The sequence below is a fragment of the Carcharhinus amblyrhynchos genome, chromosome 3 (genome assembly GCF_965287045.1).
Source record: "Carcharhinus amblyrhynchos chromosome 3, sCarAmb.v2.hapA, whole genome shotgun sequence".
In the NCBI taxonomy this organism is placed as follows: domain Eukaryota; kingdom Metazoa; phylum Chordata; class Chondrichthyes; order Carcharhiniformes; family Carcharhinidae; genus Carcharhinus; species Carcharhinus amblyrhynchos.
The window spans coordinates 12609892-12630132 of NC_137326.1; the positions used below are offsets into that span (position 1 = coordinate 12609892).

The following is a 20241-nucleotide window of genomic DNA, read 5'->3' on the forward strand; positions in this document are numbered from 1 at the left end:
TCTCCCTCAGTGTATCCAAACAGACGCCGGAGTTTAACAACTAGGGGAGTTTCATAGTAACTTCATTGCAGTGTTAATGTAAGTCTATTTGTGACACTAATAAAATAAAAACTTCTAAAAAATCTTCAGCATCATAGAGTTAGGCAGCAGGGAAACATGCCCTTCAGCCCAACTTGTCCATGCTAACCAGGTTTCCTAAACTGAACTAGTTCCATTTACCTGCATTGGCCCATATCCCTCTAAACCTTTCCATCCATGTACTTGTCTTGTAGAGAGCGGGTTCTAGATCATGACCATGCACTGCGTAAAAGTGTTCTTCTTCATGCCTCCCTTGTATTCCCTTGCTAACCTCAAGCCCAGCACTGCAGAACAACCAAATGCAGATAGCCACAAGCGTCTTTATTCACTGCTTTGAGAAGATGTGATTTGATATGCCAGAGGTTATATCACTGTGGGTAAGGAATTGCTCTGACTGTGAGTGACATTAAAACAAACCTGTGAACTTCGCCCTTCAAATAGCACCCTTCAAATGTGTGTGTATGATTCCACTGGAAATCACAAACATAGGAAGCCTTCACATTTATGCCATTGTAACTTGTAATGACCAATGCTACAGATCAGAGATCGGTAATGCTGTTTCCCAAGATAAAGCTAGTAACAGGTTAGTGAATCGTTCCTCTGCTGAACAGAAGGAGCATGCTGTTGGGTTCTGTGCCAAAAGTCATTCACCTCATATTTGTTCTCATTCCCCTATGTTTGTTCATTCTATCTTTGTTTCTGTCTCCATCTGCAACGCACAAGAAGTTTGCACTGGGGACTCTACCAGGCGCTATTCAATTGGAATTGCCGATCAAACAAATAAACACACAAAGTAGTGTTAGCATGCAGTAACCTGTAAAGGCAGGTGGTCAGTATGCGCTTGCCTACTTCAGTAACGTATTCACTCCACACTGCAATTATAGCCTTCTCTCGGTACAGCTGTTAACAGCTGGAATTATGACACCATCTGGTGCCTTCTGGAGACCAAGAGTTCCTCTGGGTGAAAAGACCCCACAGAACATCTGCCTCAGTACTACAGTGAGCTGAAAATGTACATACCTGTTCAGGTCAAACAGGCGGAACATGTCGGGACGTATCGGAATTAAATAAAAGCATGGTGCATTCCCCATGACAATGTGTTGACTGGTCCGTCAGAGTCAACTCGGCAACCAGTTAACAACCTTTTCTCATCTGGTATAAGTTGCTGGTCCCTTTGAAATTTGGTATTCTTATATCTGTGTTGATGAGTGCTAGATGAAAAGCTTTGACAGCATGTATCTTTTTCAACAATACCCAACTGTGAATGCAATATTCACACCGCTGCCTTATCTCCCTCACTCCCTGCAGGAACTTGTCCCAGTTCATATCTCTGGAGGCCACACAGTCACCAAAGATAACCATGAGTTGGAAATCAGACTGTTTAGCAAGCGAAAAGCAGTAGCAGCTTATTCCCCGACCAAAGCTTCCTTTGTACAAGGAGTACAGGAATGAGAGAGAGAATTTGGCCAACTGGTGCAATGACAATAATCTCTCCCTTAATGTCGACAAAACGAAGGAGATTGTCATTGACTACAGGAAGCATAGTGGAGAACATGCCCCTGTCTACATCAATGGGGACAAAGTAGAAATGGTCAAAAGCTTCAGGTTTTGGGTGTCCAGATCACTAACAACCTGCCCTGGTCCCCCCATGCTGATACTACAGTAATGAAAACTCACCAACAGCTCTACTTTCTCAGAAGACTAAGGAAATTTGGCATGTCAGCTACAACTCTCACCAACTTTTACAGATGCACCATAGAAAGCATTCTTTCTGGCTGTATCACAGCTTGATACTGCTCCTGTTCTGCCCAAGACTACAAGAAACTACAAAAGGTCATGAACGTAACCCAGTCCATCACACAAACCAGCCTCCCATCCATTGGCCCTGTCTACACTTCCCGCTGCCTCAGCAAAGAAGCCAGTATAATCAAGGAGTCCACACACCCCAGACATTCTCTCTTCCACCTTCTTCCGTCAGACAAGAGATGCAAAAGTCTGAGCTCACATACCAACTGACTCAAGAACAGCTTCTTCCCTGCTGCTGTCAAACTTTTGAATGGACTTACCTTGCATGAAGTTGATCTTTCATTCTACCTGAGCTGTGACTGTAACACTACATTCTGTACTCTCTCGTTTCCTTCTGTATGAATGGCGTGCTTGGTCTGTATCGCGCAAGAAACAATACTTTTCACTGTATACTAATACATGTGACGATAATAAATCAGATCAAATCTTGTGGGGGATCTCACGGAGAGGAGAATTTAAGAACCACTTTGAACTGGACTCTGCTCAAAGGACAAATCTGACATACAAGTATCATGGGCAGAATTGTTCCCTCCCACCCACCACAGGAATCATCGCAAGTGAGGGTGGGGGATGGAAATGCCTGTTGACCTAAGGCTGGATTTTCCGGTTGTGGGGTGGGCGTGGCCGGAAAGCCGCACCAATGAGTGTTGAAAATCATTCAATCCTGCCAGTCATGTTGGCCCCACCCTGCTCCACCCACGCTCTAACTCAGTAAGAACTCAATGTGGCACAATGGCAAAGTAGTCAGTGCTGCTGCCTCACAGCGCCAGAGACCCGGGTTCGCTTCCCTGCTTGGGTCACAGTCTGTATGGAGTCTGTACGTTCTCCCCGTGTCTGTGTGGGTTTCCTCCAGGTGTTCTGGATTCCTCCCACAGTCCGAAAGACATGCTGGTTAGATGCATTGGCCATGCTAAATTCTCCCTCAGTGTACCCGAACAGGCACCAGAGTGTGGCCACTAGGGGATTTTCACAGTAACTTCATTGCAATGTTAATGTAAGCCTACTTGTGACACTATTAAAACATATATACAACAGAGACAGGGATTTTTGACATTTTGCACTTTGTTATCTTGTTCAGGGAAAAGAAAGAGCCAGAGTAGAGGTGCCTTATAAAAACTTTATGTTTAGTCACAAGTAAGGCTTGTGTTAACACTGCAATGAAGTTACTGTGAAATTCCCCGAGTCACCACAATCCGGCGCCTATTCAGGTCAATGCCCTAACCAGCACGTCTTTCAGAATGTGGGAGGAAACCGGAGCACCCGGAGGAAACTCACACACAGACATGGGGAGAACATGCAAATGCGACATAGACAGTGACCCAAGCTGGGAATTGAGCCCGGGTCCCTGGCACTGTGAAGCAGCAGTGCTATCCACTGTGCTACCTTGCCGCCCTGGAGTCCACTAACTGTGGGTGAGGCTGTGGAAAACGGAACTGAAAATCAAAACTATAAGCTTTTAAATTCCCTTCCTAAACCTCTTCCCTACCGACCCTCTGCTGCCTCCTTTAAGGTGCTCTGTAAAGCCAACCTCTTTGGCCAAATGTTTGGTCGCTCTTCTGCAGTCCGCACAGTGTCAAACTTTGTCTGAAATCGCTCCTACGAAGCATCTTAGGACATTTTTATGCTTCAAAAGGCGCCACACAAATGCAACTTGTGTTGTTAAAATCTACACCAATTCGCTGCCATGCGTTTCACAATGGGCAGGATTTTAAGCTCTTCCTCGTCCCAAAACCGTAAAATCCCGCCCGAGGTCGACGAACTTCCCTATTATCCGCCCCTCGCCCGCAACGATTCCCATGGCAAATGTGGCAATAGAATTCTGGCGAATATCTCACAAAGTCAAAGTTACCCATTTCGTGTGAGTGACAAGAGCCAACACAACTTACCCCAATGTGTCATCTTATGAACAAAGGAGTAGAATCAGCCATACACTTTAAGATATTGCTGTTTAAGTTGTAGCATTCCCCAACCTCCCTGCCCCCACACACACACACCCCTCCCCGAATCCATACATTAAACATTGTACTCCAATGTGTTGAATCTGGTCAAACTCATTATGCCCTTGTCTGGGCTCACATTTACTCCTGTCGAGTGTTGAAACCAGACTTGATCAGGTGTCGAGTGTCACAATGGAGTGGAGCGGAAAATTTGCTGTTGCACTTTACTGGGTGGTGGAAAGCAAGAGAATATTACCCTTTCACCCCCGGCACCTGGGTTCAAATTCAGGCCAGAGCGAGGGACAAAGGCCTCCAGTCTCTGCCGGGGAAACTGGGTGGCACAGGGAGGCTGGGGGGGTGGGTGGAATGGCTGGCGGTGTTTTAGAATTGAGTATTTAGTTTTCCCTCTGGAAAGTGAGATCAGGTTCCATCGCAGAGACGGGAATGAAAGTCTCTCTTTCTTCTCTCCGTATCTGGCATCGATTTCCGTGGGGTGCAGTGCCGGAAGGGGGGTCTCTTTACCTGAGTGGCTTGTGTGGTGGAAAGCAGCCCAGATGGAAGGAATGGCAGTCATGTCCCCATTGTTTCCTGCTCAGGGTTTAGTCAGGTTGTAACTGCAGCGAGATTGTAATCTCAGCCCAATTCCCAGTGCATATGAGCTGCCCCGTATAAATAAACCTCCCGGTTTCAGCGCTAATTGTCACAGGGATCCTTTTACATCAGTGCACGTGTGGGATGTAAGTGACAATTAAGGACACTGACACCTCAGCAGCTTCCCATACCTATTTCCTCTTGCGGTCCGAACAGGATAGCTTTGTTCCTCTGCCCAGCCTCCGCTCTGTGAAGGCGTGTGCCATCTGGTGTTGCGTGCATTTTGTGGTCAAATTCGAGGGTAGCCACCTTTGGGGCGGTGAGCATAATCGCTCCCCCCCGCCCCCACCTCCCCAACCCCTCGTACAGGTGGTGCTCCCCCATTCAGGAAGGATTTGTGCTCCAGCCAGTGGGAATTGTGGTTTTGTGGAGATTAAAGGGCTCAGTGAATGGGATTTGCAGATTCTGCCAGTCCCCACACCTGTGCCCAGAGCTAGGATTTCACCAGCTGTGTCGCACCACCCAAGGTTTGGATTAAGGTTCCAGGAAATTGGAAAAGCAGACACACTCCCAGTGTCACTGGGCCCGAGAAATGAAGTCAGTTTGGCTTCTTGTCCTTTGTAAACAAGTCGGATTTACACGGGTTTCTTGACCCTTTGCCCTCTCTATAAATACTGACACATCGTGCCATCATTGAGGACCAGCCCTGTTGCATCCTACAACTAGGCCGCCAACCCTGTAACAGTCAATGAGGAATCATCTTTGTGGGTTATTTGGAGAGGAATGCTCAACATCAGTGCCATATTTTAAAGAGTGATTTATCATCAGGGCCTTTTTAAAGAGACACTTTCATCATTAAAGCCCCTTTCAAAGAGGGATGTTCACTCTCAGGAACCCTCTTTAACATGGGACAACCACCAGCAAGGCCTGTTGTTGAAAGGCCTTCACTACCTTTTATAAAGAACTAAGCTGCTGTGAATAAAAGACTCTTAAGCGATTATTTTTGATGTGAACAATGAATTCAATGATTGGAATAAAGATCCTGTTCTGGAGGAGTTTCAGAGCTAAAAGAATGGCAGCTGAGTTTTCTCTCAGACATTCTCACACACTCACAGAAACAGACTCACATACACACTCTCACATACCCTCATACACACACACACACACTCTCATACACACACACACACACACACACATATACTCTCATACACATTCCCATACACGCACACACTCCCACACACATTCCCACACACACACACTCTCACACACATTCCCACACACACACACTCTCACACACATTCCTACACACACATTGTCACACACGTACACACACACATTGTCACACACATACTCATACACACACACACACACACGCACACCTATACACACACCCACACACACAGAAACACACACACACACTCTCACACACACCCCCACACAAACAAACTCTCATCACTCTCACACACACACACTCACACATACACTCTCACACACAGACACTCACACGCACTTTCACACACACACTCTCGCTACTCTCACACACACTCGCACATACACTCTCATACACACACCCACACACTCTCACATTCTCATACACACACTCACACACATACTCACACAGACACACACCCATACACACACACATAGTCTCTCACACACACACACACACTCTCACACATACATTCTCTCTCACACACACACTCTCACTCACATACACACTCTCTCACACACCCTCATGCACACACACACACCCTCACACGCACACACTCTCTCACACACACACTCACCCACATTCTCAGACACGCATACACACACACACACACATACACACGCACACACTCTCTCTCACACACACATACTCTCACACATCCACACACATTCTCATACACACACACACACTCTGACACACATACACACACTCACACATACACTCTCATACACACACCTCATACACACACAAGTGCACATGTACACACACACGTGCACCCTCATGCACACACTCTACACATACACTCACACACAAATGCACACATGCAATCATACACATGCACACACACACACTCATACACACATGCAGACACATGTAAACACTCGCCTGCACGTGTGCACCTCAGACACACACCCACACAGCCATATACATTGACACATAGACATACACTCACAAACATACACTTAGTAAAAACACAGCCATGCACACACACACCCATGCACAGACACACAAGTGCACACACACATACATAGACATGCATGAACGACACACCCTTGCATACACATGTGCACATCACACATAAATGTACATACAAACATGCATACACAAGTGTGCACGCATATACACATGCACACGCTCACACATGCACAATTACACACATCTGCATGTAGGTGCACACACTACACACACACACATGCACCCTCATGCACACACACACACACACAAAGAAGGCGTATGGTGTACTGGCCTTCATTAATCGAGGGATTGAGTTTAGGAATCGGGAGGTAATGCTGCAACTTTATAAGACCCTTGTCAGGCCTCATTTGGAGTACTGTGCGCAGTTCTGGTCGCCTCACTATAGGAAGGACGTAGAAGCTATTGAAAGGGTACAGAGGAGATTTACAAGGATGTTGCCTGGATTGGGAGGCATGCCTTATGAAGTTAGGTTGAGGGAGCTGGGACTCTTTTCCCTGGAAAGACGAAGGTTGAGAGGCGACCTGATAGAGGTTTATAAAATGTTGAGAGGAATAGATAGGGTGGATTCTCAGAGGCTATTTCCCCGGGTTGAAATGATCGCTACGAGAGGACACAGATTTAAGGTGCAGGGAGGCAAGTACAGAAGTGATATTAGGGGTAAGTTTTTCACTCAGAGGGTGGTGAGTGAATGGAATCGGCTGCCGTCAGTGGTGGTGGAGGCGAACTTGCTGGGGTCTTTTAAAAGACTTCTGGATGAGTATATGGGGTTTTATGGGATTGGGGGTTATAGATAGGCCTATAGATTGGTAGGTGTTGATGTGATCGGTGCAACTCGTGGGCCGAAGGGCCTGTTTGTGCTGTAGTGTTCTATGTTCTATGTTCTAAACACACACACACATTCTCACACACACACACTCATACACACAAACACACACATGATCATACACATGTACATGCACATGTACACACACACACTCTCTCACACACACTCCCGCGCAGACACACACACTCTCAAACACACACACACACACACACACATTCTCACACACACACACACACACACACATTCTCACACACACACACTCATACACACGCACACACATGAAAGACATTTACACACACACATTGACACACACAAGAGACATTTACACACACACCCACATGCACACAAATATGCATGTATATGCATGCAGACAGATACGTGAACACAAGCACATTTTATGTTGATTCAGTTCTCTCTTGGCTGGCACTGTCTTGCTGAGGTAAAATCAGCTTCCTCAAGATGTCAACTTCCCCAGAGATATTATTAAAAATGAATTCGATGGGAAAAGTGTCTCTTCAAACTACGTTCTTCACCAGTGACAAGGACACTTTTTGTGATTGCTCTGCAGCATTGGATCCAAACTCATCCACATCATCACCAAAGCTTGGATATATTCCCCGAGTCATTCCCAGGAAACGTCAGCTACCCGTCAGATAGAAGTCAGTCAGCCAGTTGGTGGGGGGTGGGGTGGGTCATGGTCACAGGGTCGGGTCACTGGAAGGACACTTGGATCAGGTGGTATGTCTGCCACATACATGTTAGTACGTGGAATGTGTTTGCATTGCTGCACCTGCACCAGGGTTTGCTGCCTGTCTGTATATGCTCAGGATTAACTGCTGGCACGTGGAGTTTATTCGGGATGGCTCGTGTCGGAGCATGATATATGTTGGGAATCAATGTCTGGAGTGCTTTGAGATTATACAAGGTGTGTATCTGGGGACCTTGTATCCAGAGTACACCTGGGATGTGGAGTATATGGAGTACATTCACAAGTGGAGTATAATGGTTCGGTGTGGTGACTTGATTTGATTTATTATTGTCACATGTATTGACATCCAGTAGAAAGTATTGTTTCTTGCACACTCTACAGGCAAAGCATACTGTTCATAGAGAAGAAAAGGAAAAGATGCAGTAAGTAGTGTTACAGTCATAGCTAGAGTGGAGAGAAAAATCAAGTAATGCGAGGTAGGTCCACTCAAAAGTCTGACAGCAGCAGGGAAGAAACTGTTTTTGAGTCGGTTGGTACATGACCTCAGACTTTTGTACCTTTTTCCCAACAGAAGAAGGTGGAAGAGAGAGTGTCCGGGGTGCATGGGGTCCTTAATTATGCTGACTGCTTTGCTGAGGCAGTGGGAAGTGTAGACAGAGTCAATGGATGGGAGGCTGGTTTGTGTGATAGATTGGGCTACATTCATGCCCTTTTGTAGTTTCTTATGGTCTTGGGCAGAGCAGGAACCATACCAAGCTGTGATACAACCAGAAAGAATTGTGCTTTCTTTGTCTTGGGGACCTCACGTACCTTTACTGGAGTGCCACTTGCACCTAGTCCGGATAAGGGAGACAGGCTCAATGGGAGAAGGATGGGAGATTGTTCAGGGAAGTACGGGAGAGTGGGTGCTGGAAGATTGGTTCAGAGAGGTAGCGTGGCATGGGAGTGGGAGATTTGTTTAGGGAGATGGCAGGGGGTGGGGGTGCAGCGCAGGAGCATCTGTGGAAGATGGAGAATGTCTGGAGGTGTGGGGATGGGAGGAGTGTTTGGGGAAGGGGGGAATGGCCGGGAAGAGTGAGGTCAAAGCGGAGTGGGTGAATCCCTGTCTGTCCCACCACAAAATCCACTGAGCCCCTTGCATTTTCACCTGGCCTACCGCCCCAGCAGGACCCTCCCTCTGGACTTAATATCTGCAATGGGAATTTCCACCTGGGGTAGAGATGGAGTAAATCTGGGCAGGCTGAATCTGGAAAAACATTCAGGGAGCATGGATGTGGACAATATTTGGATGTGGTGTACATCTGGAGAGTTCAAATCTAATGTGTAATGTTGGACAGGTATACATGGTGTACATTTGTATGGCATGTACATGAACAAATTCACAGGGTGAGTTCTTGGTGTACATAGAGATATGGGGTGTGCGGTGCAGTCTGAATTAGGAGTTAATTCAGGGAACGTGAATATGAAATGTATTTGGATATAAATAAGTTTATTTAAATATTAGTCACAAGTAAGGCTTACATTAACACTGCAATGAAGTGACTGTGAAATTCCTATAGTCGCCACACTCCGGTGCCTGTTCAGGTCAATGCACCTAGCCAGCACGTCTTTCAGAATGTGGGCTGAAACTGGAGCACCCGGAGGAAACTGGAGCACCCGGAGGAAGCCGGAGTACCTGGAGGAAGCCGGAGTACCTGGAGGAAACCCATGGAGAGAATGTGCAAACTCCACACAAACAGTGACCCAAGCCGGGAATCGAATCCAGGCCCCTGGTGCTGTGAAGCAGTAGTGCTGACCACTGTGTTACCGCGCTGCCCACTGTGTTTAGCACTGCTGCCTCATAGCACCAGGGACGTGGGTTTGAATCCCAGAATGGGTGCCTAACTGTGCAGAGTCTGCGGATGGGTTTTCTCTGGTTTCCTCCCAATGTCCGAAAGACGTGCTGGTTAGGTGCATTGACCCAAACAGGCGCCAGGAGTGTGGCAACCAGAGGAATTTCACAGTAACTTCATTGCAGTGTTAATGTAAGCTGACTTGTGACACAAATTAATCAATATTTGGGGAGTTTGAATCAGAATGAATTCAGGGAGCGCGTACAAAGGAGCATGTTAACAAAGAGAGTAACAGCTTCCTCTGCCAACCTTCAATGCTGCAAAGCTAAGTGGCCACCACACAGCAGAAGGAGGGAGGTCGCTCTACAGATGTTGGAAAGGTCAATGGCACATCGCTCTGGTGCCTCTTCTCCATCTGACACTACATTTTAACGGACTTTATTCAAACAAATTAATATAAAAAGTGTGCAGGCAATAAAGGGAGCTGGAGGCTGGCCTGGAATTTATGGTGCGCTTGCTATCTCCCCCATTCAGTGAGAAGCATTCTGTTTTGACAGTAATTGTAGCTGCAGTGACCCCTGCTAAGAGGGAGCATATTTCTGCTTTTGTCGGGGAGATTAAAAAATTGTGATTGTACGTTACAAATGAGCACATGAAATGTAGGGCCATCAACCAGATAAGTGTTCAGCAAATAATTACATGAGGCAACATCAAGCTGGAGACATCCATAATGTTTTATGCTGGTTTTCACCTGAATAGCCTCGCGTTTACATTCCGCGCTCTCTCTTACTCAATACATTTGATTAGAACTGAAAGGGGCGAATAAAAGGAGATCTGGGAGTGAGGAAAGACACCTCCTCTCACTACCGCTGTTGCTAAACTGTGAAAATACATCCAAAGCCACCAAAGAATACAGTGGATGCCAAGGATCATCTGAGACAAATTTGTTTTGTGTTCGGAGACCAACGCCAGATCTCAGCTGTGAAAATAAAGACTCTGGTGACACAATGTATTCGAATACTCACCTTTCACCTCTGGGACTTGAGTTTGAATGCAACCCAGACAGAATGGATGAAAGTCTCGTCTACTTCTCTACCCCCCGCCCCCCCTCCCCCGATGGGTGACTGACTGGTACAGCGTGCTAGGATGCTGCCCTTTCACCTCTTGGTCTTGATTCTGATCCTATATAAAGGATGAAATATTCCTTGCTCCCTCTCTCTGTCTCTCTAGACTTTTCAAGTCCAAGCACGAGACCGAGCCCAAGAAGGTTTCCTTCTCTTTGAACGTCGTTCAAAATTAAAGAGCAGTAGGAAATTTCATGCCCGTGTAACACTGCTGGCTCCACAACTGTTACAAAATTAAATGATAAGTTTCATACAATGCACAGAGCAGAAATGAGGTCAGACTGGGTAGAGCTGAAATTCTCCGCGAGGCTGCCAAGAACTTGGATTCAAGTTCTGCGCCTGAATGACATTCATGCCTGCAGGAGGCTTTCTAAATATAACTTGACTTCATCGAGAAGGCATAATTTCTGCTCTAATAACTTTTAATTTTCATGATATATTGAAAATCTGAGGTCTGCACATTCTAGGTTCCTTTGTCTGTACATGTAAACTTATCACACTGATTTTTATATGATTTGATTTATTATTGTCACATGTATATTGTTTCTTGCATGCTGTACAGACAAAGCATATCGTTCATAGAGTACATAGGGGAGAAAGGAAGGAGAGAGTGCAGAGTGTAGTGTTACTTTCATAACTCAAGTGTAGAGAAAGATCAACTGAATATAAGGTAAGTCCATTCAAAAGTCTGACGGCAACAGGGAAGAAACTGTTCTTGAGTCAGTTGGTCCAGATGGAAGAATGTGGAAGAGACCACTGCCAATGGAGGTGCCATAGCGAAGGGTGGCATGACCACACAACAATTTTAAACAGGCTTTTTCCATTTCAAATGTGGACATAGGAATTTAATATTGAAAATACAAAAATAAGGACTATGCGCGATTTTAAATTAGGACTGAGCAATATCTCTGTCCCCTGATCTAATTGACCCTTAGCATCCAACTTCACTCAACATCCATTAACATAGAATCACAGAATGGTTACAACACAGAGGAGGCCGTTTGGACCATTGTGTCTGTGCTGGCCCTTTACAAGTGCAACTCATCCAGTCCCAGTCCTTTTCCTTGTTGTCCTGTAAAGGCTCTTCCTTCAGTTCATGATCCAATTCTCTTTTGTAAACCATCTGTCTCCACCACACCCTCAGAAAGTTAATTCCAGACCCTGACCACTCACTGGGTGAAAGGTTTTATCTCATATCAACATTGTTTCTTCATAGAATTATAGAATCCGACAGTGCAGAAGGAGGCCATTTGGTCCATCAAGTCTGATTTGTACTGATCCTATGACCATTTTTTTTCTTTCCCTCCCTGGCCAGAGTCTCTGGAGGATTGGGCAATCTCTGGATAGCAATCCCTAGAAAGCGAGGTGTTTTTCCACCACTTCCTCACCTCAGGGAAACCCTATTCAACCGTTGGCAGCTCCAGCTGCCAAGCCGTCACACAACCCGCAACCAGGCCCAGTCCGTGAGGTCGAGTTTACCACACTCCCGGTCTAACCGAGGCATGGGAGGAGCAGGGCCTGTGGTCTGTGTGTGTTGGAGCCTCATTTTATCGAGCAGAAAATATGTTGTTTATATTTCTAATGTGACCTAAATTGCCGGGTTAAAAATCCTGGTTTTTTTTTAAGCGAAAGCCTACGCAACAAAGCTTTCATTCATGTGTGCAGCTGACACAGAGCTGCTTACAACACTTTGTAACTCTCTGGTTCCCCCTCTAATGAGTTATTTGGTGAAAGTATGATGGATGTAATGTGAGTAATAATAATTATTACATTGCTATTAGCTGCTGTGCAGGGTATGTTTACGCAACTGAAACTTCCGGCCTCTGAAGCTGCAGGGTATTTACAACTGAGTGATGACTATAAAGGGCAATCACACAGGTGAAAGGAATTCTAATCAACTTCTCGAAAGGAAGGCCCGCTGTCAGGGGCCCTTTAAAAAACAGGGGCGCTTTTCTGAATGGACTGCAACCCATCGCCTCCATTACTGTGTGGCTTTGCTGACCTCCAGTAACACGGAGCTGTTGCAATGTGGCTGACCCCCACCGTAACACAGAGCCATCGTTCCAGAAATGATTGACTGACCCCACGCAACACTGGGCAAGTGACTGACCCCTGTGGAAACACAGGCCTATTATGTTGTGATTGACAAACCTCCCCCCACCACAGAAACACAGTAGCCTGGCTTCCAACGCCTAGCAGAGTTGGGAAGAGTGGGTGGTGTGAGAGTACTCTGCTGGAGCATATTCGCTGGAGTTTAGAAGAATGAGGGGATGATCCCATAGAAACCTATAAAATTATAACAGATCTAGACAGAGTACAAACAAAGAACAGTACAGTGCAGGGACTGGCCCTTTGGCCCTCCAAGCTTGCACTGATCACGTTGTCCTATCTAGACCAACTGCTTGTATACCTCTATTCCCTGTCTGTTCATGTGTCTATCCAGATAAAATAGATACAGGAAGAATGGCCTCAATGGTGGGGGTGTCCAGAACCAGGAGTCCCAGTCTGTTGGTCAGGTACATTGGCCATGTTAAATTCCCCCCCAGCATCCAAACAGGCGCTGGAGTGTGGCGACTAGGGGATTTTCACAGTAACTTCATTGCAGTGTTAATGTAAGCCTAGTTGTCACTAATAAACTAATTGTACATTTTGCATTAAAATGGATTGTTTGCTCAAGATGAAACTAATTTCCCCCAATTGGTCATGAACTGCTCTCAGTTACACACTTTGGTTTATCAGTTTGCCCCCCTGTTCCCCACCACCATTTTCTGAATATGTCCATCCTTTTCTCTTTCTGCAGAACTACAGCATTCGAACACGGCGCGGCACTACACCCTCCTACAGAACACCACCGACTACCGTATCCTGCTGATGGATGAGGATCACGACCGTATGTACGTGGGCACCAAGGACTATATCGTTTCGCTGGACCTGCACAATATCAACCGGGAGCCTTTATTAGTAAGAGAATGTTGTCAACCTTTTGTTCCTTAAACTCCTCCAGAAAAGCTTACTTTGCACAAACATTCCAAGGTGGCCCAACATATCGAACATTATCTTGTACGCCCCACTCCTCTACGAACTGTACAAATGAAGATTAAGTGTCTGTGGTTGCAGGATAGGACGTTGATGGGAAACTTATTGAATAATGATTTGCATATCGTGGGTAGCACTCTTGAAACAGAAAGTTATGAAACTTATAAAATTCTAACAGGACTATACAGGGTTGAGGCAGGAAGGATGTTCCTGATGGTGGGGGAGTCCAGAACCAGAGGTCACAGCCTGTGGAATCAGGGTAGACCATTTAGGACGGAGGTGAGGAGACATTTCTTCACCCAAAGAGTGATGAGCCTGTGGAATTCATTACCACAGGAAGTAGTTGAAGCCAAAACATTGAATGTGCTCAACAGGGGGCTAGATAAAGCACTTGGGGCGAATGGGATCAAAGGGAGAAAGTAGGATTAGGCTGTTGAGTTGGACAATCAGCCATGATCATGACGAATGGCGGAGTAAGCATGAAGGGCCGACTGGCCTTCCCGCTCCTATTTCCTACGTTTCTATGATTCTTTGAGTTCCAGACCTACTTCAACATGAAACCTAGGTTGACACTCCAGTGCAGTACTGAGGGGACACTTCCCTGTTAGGGGTACTGGACTCCCAGGTCCAGGTAGCGGGTGGTCAAAGATTTTGTTTGACCTGACTCCTGGCCTCTCTTCCCTGGTTCTGTCCATGCCTGAGTGTCCCTGGAGAGGGAACACGTGGTGTCCACTGCTACACCTGAGGTCTTCTGTGACTGGTGTGTTCTGCTAGAGTGCATCATCATTCACCAAAATGGCATTTTAATCAAGTAAGTTTTTTAAAAAGTTTTTATTTTAAATTATAGTAGTACCCCTTTCAAGGCCCTGGTCATTAGTTTGTTTATTTATTGGTTTAATGTGTGTCCGAAGGGACAAAACTGCAAAGGGATTGTTCATTTGTTCATCTATCAGTGCTTCAAAAGAGTAAACTAAGACCCTTATTGACATTGCTGGTGAGTTGTTGAGTTAGGACTTACACATTTGGAATGTTTGATAGATTTGGGAGGAACCGCCCATAGTAATTGGCTGGTTCCTCTCAAGGAAGAATCGGAGTTCTGAGGTGTTCCTAAGGTTTTAGTCCAACCGATTTATTTGATAATACTCACAAGCTTTCGAGGTTTCCCTCTTCGTCAGGTGAAAGAGGGAAACCTCGAAAGCTTGTGAGTATTATCAAATAAATCGGTTGGACTAAAACCTGGTGTTGTCAGACTTTTTACTGTGTTTACGCCAGTCCAACGCCGGCATACCCACATCGTGTTCCTAAGGGCCAGTGCCTCCTTAATCACTCTCACCTTATCCTCCATGGGCTGACATCCCTGTGCGTCCACCCGATAACCGAGATAATCCACCTCATTTGCATGGATGATGATCTTTTCCCTCTTTAGATGCACTCCTGCCTCCTGAAATCTCTTCAAAATTTTGTCTGAATAGGCAGAATGTTCCTCTTTGGTGGATTCTGTTATCAAAGCGTTGTCCAAATAAATGTCAACGCTGGGCAAACCTTGCAGCAAATATTCCTTGGTTCACTGCAACATGGCGCAACCAATGAAACCACAAGTGGCACTTGTGTACATTGGTATAACCCATTATGACTATTTATGGTGACCTATTCTCTTGATGCGTCATCCAGTTCGAATTGTTGGTGAGTGTGGCTCATGCCCAATTTGCTATATGTCAGAACCCCAGCCAACTTTGCATACAGACCTTTTATTTTGGGGATGGGGTACCTATCCAATTTCGCAGCCTGGTTTGCCGTCAGCTTGTAGTCCCTGCAGATACAGGTAATCTTGTCTGGCTTGACTACTGGCACAATGGGTGCTGCCCACTCTGCACATTGTACAGGCCTGATGATGCCCAAGTCTTCCAGTCATTTTAGCTCTGTCTCTACTTCTGAAAGGGCACAGGTCTTGCCACCTCCCACCAGTAGGAAACATCTCACCCGATGTTTTTCCTTAGGTAAGGGAGCAAAACCTGTTCCAGCTGTGGTCTAACTAGTGCCTTGTATAGTTGTAGCAATACTTCCATTCTCTTTGAAATAAAGGCCAATATTCCATTTGCCTTCTCAAATACCTACTGCACTTATATACCAGCTTGTGATTTATGCAATAAAGCAAGACAAAAAGGAATTAGATGGTTGGAAGGAATTTGGAGTTTATTCTGATTGGGGACAGCCAGTCTTGTCACATAAATGAACTTGTGTAGAAAAAGTACTTGCTGGTAGGATTTACGAAGTTAAAACAAGGGAAATAAAGGTACACCTCAGAGACGGACAGGAGGGAATAAAAATAACACTTGCATCCATCTCACTCCTTAACACATCTCTCAACAGTTCTCAAAGGGCTTCACACAGATTGCATTTTATAAAAAACACGGCAAACAAGTGGAGGAATTGCAGCTTTAGATTTGCAAATGGTACAAGGGAGACCTGGGGAAGGTTGTTGTATTTCCAGTGAATGATCGTTTAAACTTACCAGTTGCAATGCATAGCCCAGAACCCATAGAGAACATAAATTAATTCAGTTAGTTCACCGTTAAACCCAGTCATTCTGATCTGTGTAAACATCCTTAATACTGCACTCTTGACCCACTTAGCTATTCCAGACCGACTGGGTATGTGAAATAGCTGCAGTTCTCATTTAACATGTGATTCACAGGAGCCACAAAAAGGGAATTTCTTTGTAGTTCCAGGCTGAAGTAGAGAGTAGTTAACATCTAAAGAACAGTACAGTACAGTACAGGAACAGGCCCTTCGGCCCACCAAGTCTGTGCCAACACAGATGCCTCCCTAATCAATTATTTTCTTGCCTTTATGTGGTCCATAAACCTCTATTCTCTGCCTTTCATGCATCTATCAAGATGCCTTTTGAATGCTGTTATAGAATCTGCTTCCACCACCTCCTCCATCAGCACGTTCCAGCCATTCACCACCCTCTGTATGAAAAACTTGCCCCTTACGTCTCTTTTAAACTTTGCCCCCTCTCACTTTCAACCTATGCCCCCAAATAATTCACCTTTCAATCCCGGGAAAACGACTCTGACTATTCCCTCTATCCAAGCTTCTACCAGGTCCCCCCTCATCCTCCGACACTCCAGTGAAAACGATCCCAGCTTGTTCAACCTTTCTTCACAGTGTGAGCATTGTCAACACAGCGTTTTATCTTTTCATGGGATGTGGGCATCGCTGGCAAGGCCAGCATTTGTTGCCAATCCCGAACTGCCCTTGAGAAGGTGGCAGTGTATCACTTTCTTGAACGTCTACTGTCCATCTAGTGTAGGTACACCCACAGTGTTAGGGAAGGAGTTTCAGATTTTTGACCCAGTGACGGTGAAGGAATGGCAGTGATATGGTACAGTGTAAGTAACATCAATGCAGTGCAATGCAGTATCACCAACGCAGAGGGCGGCATGGTAGCACAGCAGTTAACACTGCTGCCTCACAGTGCCAGGGGCCCAGGTTCGATTCTGGTCTTGGATGACTGTGTGGTGTTTGCACATTCTCTCCATGTCTGCATGGGAATTAAATGCACATATTTAAAATAGAAGATTGTGAAAGGAATCTGGAAAAGACTGGAAAAAGAGACTGGAGTAGACAGCTCCAAGTGAAGAATGATCTTCAAATGGCAGTGCTCCACTGGGATTTGTATTCTGTAATTTCTGCAAATATTTCCATGGAAAACAATGTCACTTTTCATTCCTTTCAGATTCACTGGTCTGTTAGTCAGCAAAGACGAGACGAGTGCGTTCTTTCTGGGAAAGATCAAAATGTAAGTGCTTGAACCATCTAACTTCTTCAATTTGTTGACTTAAGTTCCACAGCTACAGAAAGAATGCATGCCAGTCACAAGGTCAAGCAAGGACTAGCAGTTATACAGGCCTTATCACTTCCTCAGGAAGTCCCCATCAATGAATTATTTGTCAAGTAATTTGGGTGGCACGGTGGCACAATGGTTAGCACTGCTATCTCACAGCGCCAGGGATCCAGATTCAATTCCAGCTTGTGTCACTGTCTGCGTGGAGTTTGCACATTCTCCCCATGTCTGCATGGGTTTCCTCTGGGTGCTCTGGTTTCCTCCCACACTCCCAAAATGCGCGGGTTAGGTTGATTGGCCATGCTAAAATTGACCCGAGTGTTAAGGGGATTAGCAGGGTAAATGTGTGGGGTTACGGGAATAGGGCTTGGGTGGGATTGTGGTTGGCACAAACTCGATGGGTCGAATGGCGTCCTTCTGTACTGTAGGGATTCAATGATTCTAAGTGTAGCCGCTGTCATTGAAGATAAAGGTGGGGACCAAATTGCCTGCAGGTCAACAAAAGTCACTCGTTTTATGATGGAGAATTTTTGCCTGGGACTTCACTCGCCTTGGGAAAAGTGCCATGGGATTTTTTTCTGTCCTCCCTGTTCATCTGAACAACCAAACTACATTTGACATCTCATCTTAAAGACATCACGTGAATTTGCCAGCCTCGCTAATGGATGGAGTGAGACACTGAACCTGTATTCTTTTGACTTGAAGTGTGAGTGGTACCAACAGAGCCAGACTTTTTAAAAACGTCATTGATGGGATGTTGGCCATCGCTGGCTGGGCCTGCATTTATTGCCCATCCCTAACTTCCCTCCATTTCAGAATCAGCTGCATTGCTGTGTATCATGAGTTACATGTAGACCAGGCCAGGTAAGAATGGCAGATTTCCTTCCCTAACGGAGACATTAAAATTTTTTAAAGTTTAGTTTTCTCAAGTTTATTTATTAGTGTCACTAGTAGGCTTACACTAGGGTGGCACCGTGGTTAGCACTGCTGCCTCACAGCGCCAGGGGCCCTGGTTCAATTCCAGCCTTGGGTCACTGTCGGTGTGGAGTTTGCACACCTTCCCTGTGTCTGTGTGGGTTTCCTCCAGGTGCTCCGGTTTCCTCCCACAGTCCAAAGATGTGCAGGTTAGGTTGATTGGCTATGCTAAACTGACCCTGGTGTCAGGGGATTAGTAGGGTAGATTGTGGTTATGCAGACTTGATGGGCTGAATGGCCTCTTTCTGCAGAAATTCTATGTATGTAGACATTCTATTCTATGGATTAACAATGCAATGAGGTTACCATGAAAATTCCCTAGTCGCCACACCCTGGCACCTGTTTGGGTACACTGAGGGAGAATTTAGCATGACCAGTGCACCTAACCAGTATGTCTTTCAGACTGTGGGAGGAAACCAGAGCACCCGGAGGAAACCCACGCAGACATAGGGAGAACATGCAGACTCCACATAGACAGTGACCCAAGCCAGGAATCGAACCTGGATCCCTGATGCTGTGAGACAGCTGTGCTAACCATTGTGCCACCCTACCGCACTGTGAACCAGATGGCTTTTGTGACAATTGTCAATGGTTTCATGGTCACTATGAGCCTATTAATTCCAGGTTCTTATTGAATTCAAATTTCACCATCAGCCACGGTGGGATTCGAACCCGGGTGTGCCAGATCTTGCTCTGGGTCTCTGGATTACTAGTCTGCTGACAATACCCCTACACCACCACCTCCCCATTCTAATAATTGCATGGCAGGTTGAGAGTGTTGTCATTTTAAATAAATTATTTTCACCTGTTATGTTGCTCTGTGTCACACACACACTAAAATGCTTGTTTTAAATGAATACTACTGTTTCATTAAACTGCATCAAACTCCAACAAATGCCTGAATAATAATATGATTTTAGAACCGGTGCCACAAGCCCCATTTCCCCAATCTCACAAGGATTACTTGTTGACTTATCTGCTATAAATGCTGATGGGGATCTACTGACCCCTATTTTCTTTCTAACTTACTAACTGAGAGTCTCCAGACATGTAAGCGATCCTCAGTTATAACATTTCTGCCTTACTATTATCAGATTTATGGGCATTGCTGGATTTCCTGACTTTCTGCTGCTTGCGTATGAATAAAACAGTCTTTCCACTGATAACACACACTGTTTTTCACCGGTTAGGACAGGGTGATGCTAAGGAATGTCTCAATACCTGGTGTGTTCACACACAGATAATCTTAAAGAGTCATGGTTTCTATAACCCACTGCCAGCCAAAGAAACATAGG

The 20241-nt window shown here is 45.6% G+C and overlaps 1 protein-coding gene across 5 annotated transcripts in view; it reads left to right on the forward strand.

Moving 5' to 3' along the window:
* The window catches only part of sema3fb (sema domain, immunoglobulin domain (Ig), short basic domain, secreted, (semaphorin) 3Fb), a 258447-nt gene that overhangs the window by 171372 nt on the left and 66834 nt on the right, over positions 1-20241 (forward strand). For all 5 annotated transcript variants that reach the window (XM_080181453.1, XM_080181449.1, XM_080181450.1 and 2 more), the window contains exons 3-4: positions 13886-14046; positions 17864-17926. In XM_080181453.1, coding sequence (XP_080037579.1) covers positions 13886-14046; positions 17864-17926 — 224 coding nt within the window. The remainder of the gene's footprint in view (positions 1-13885; positions 14047-17863; positions 17927-20241) is intronic.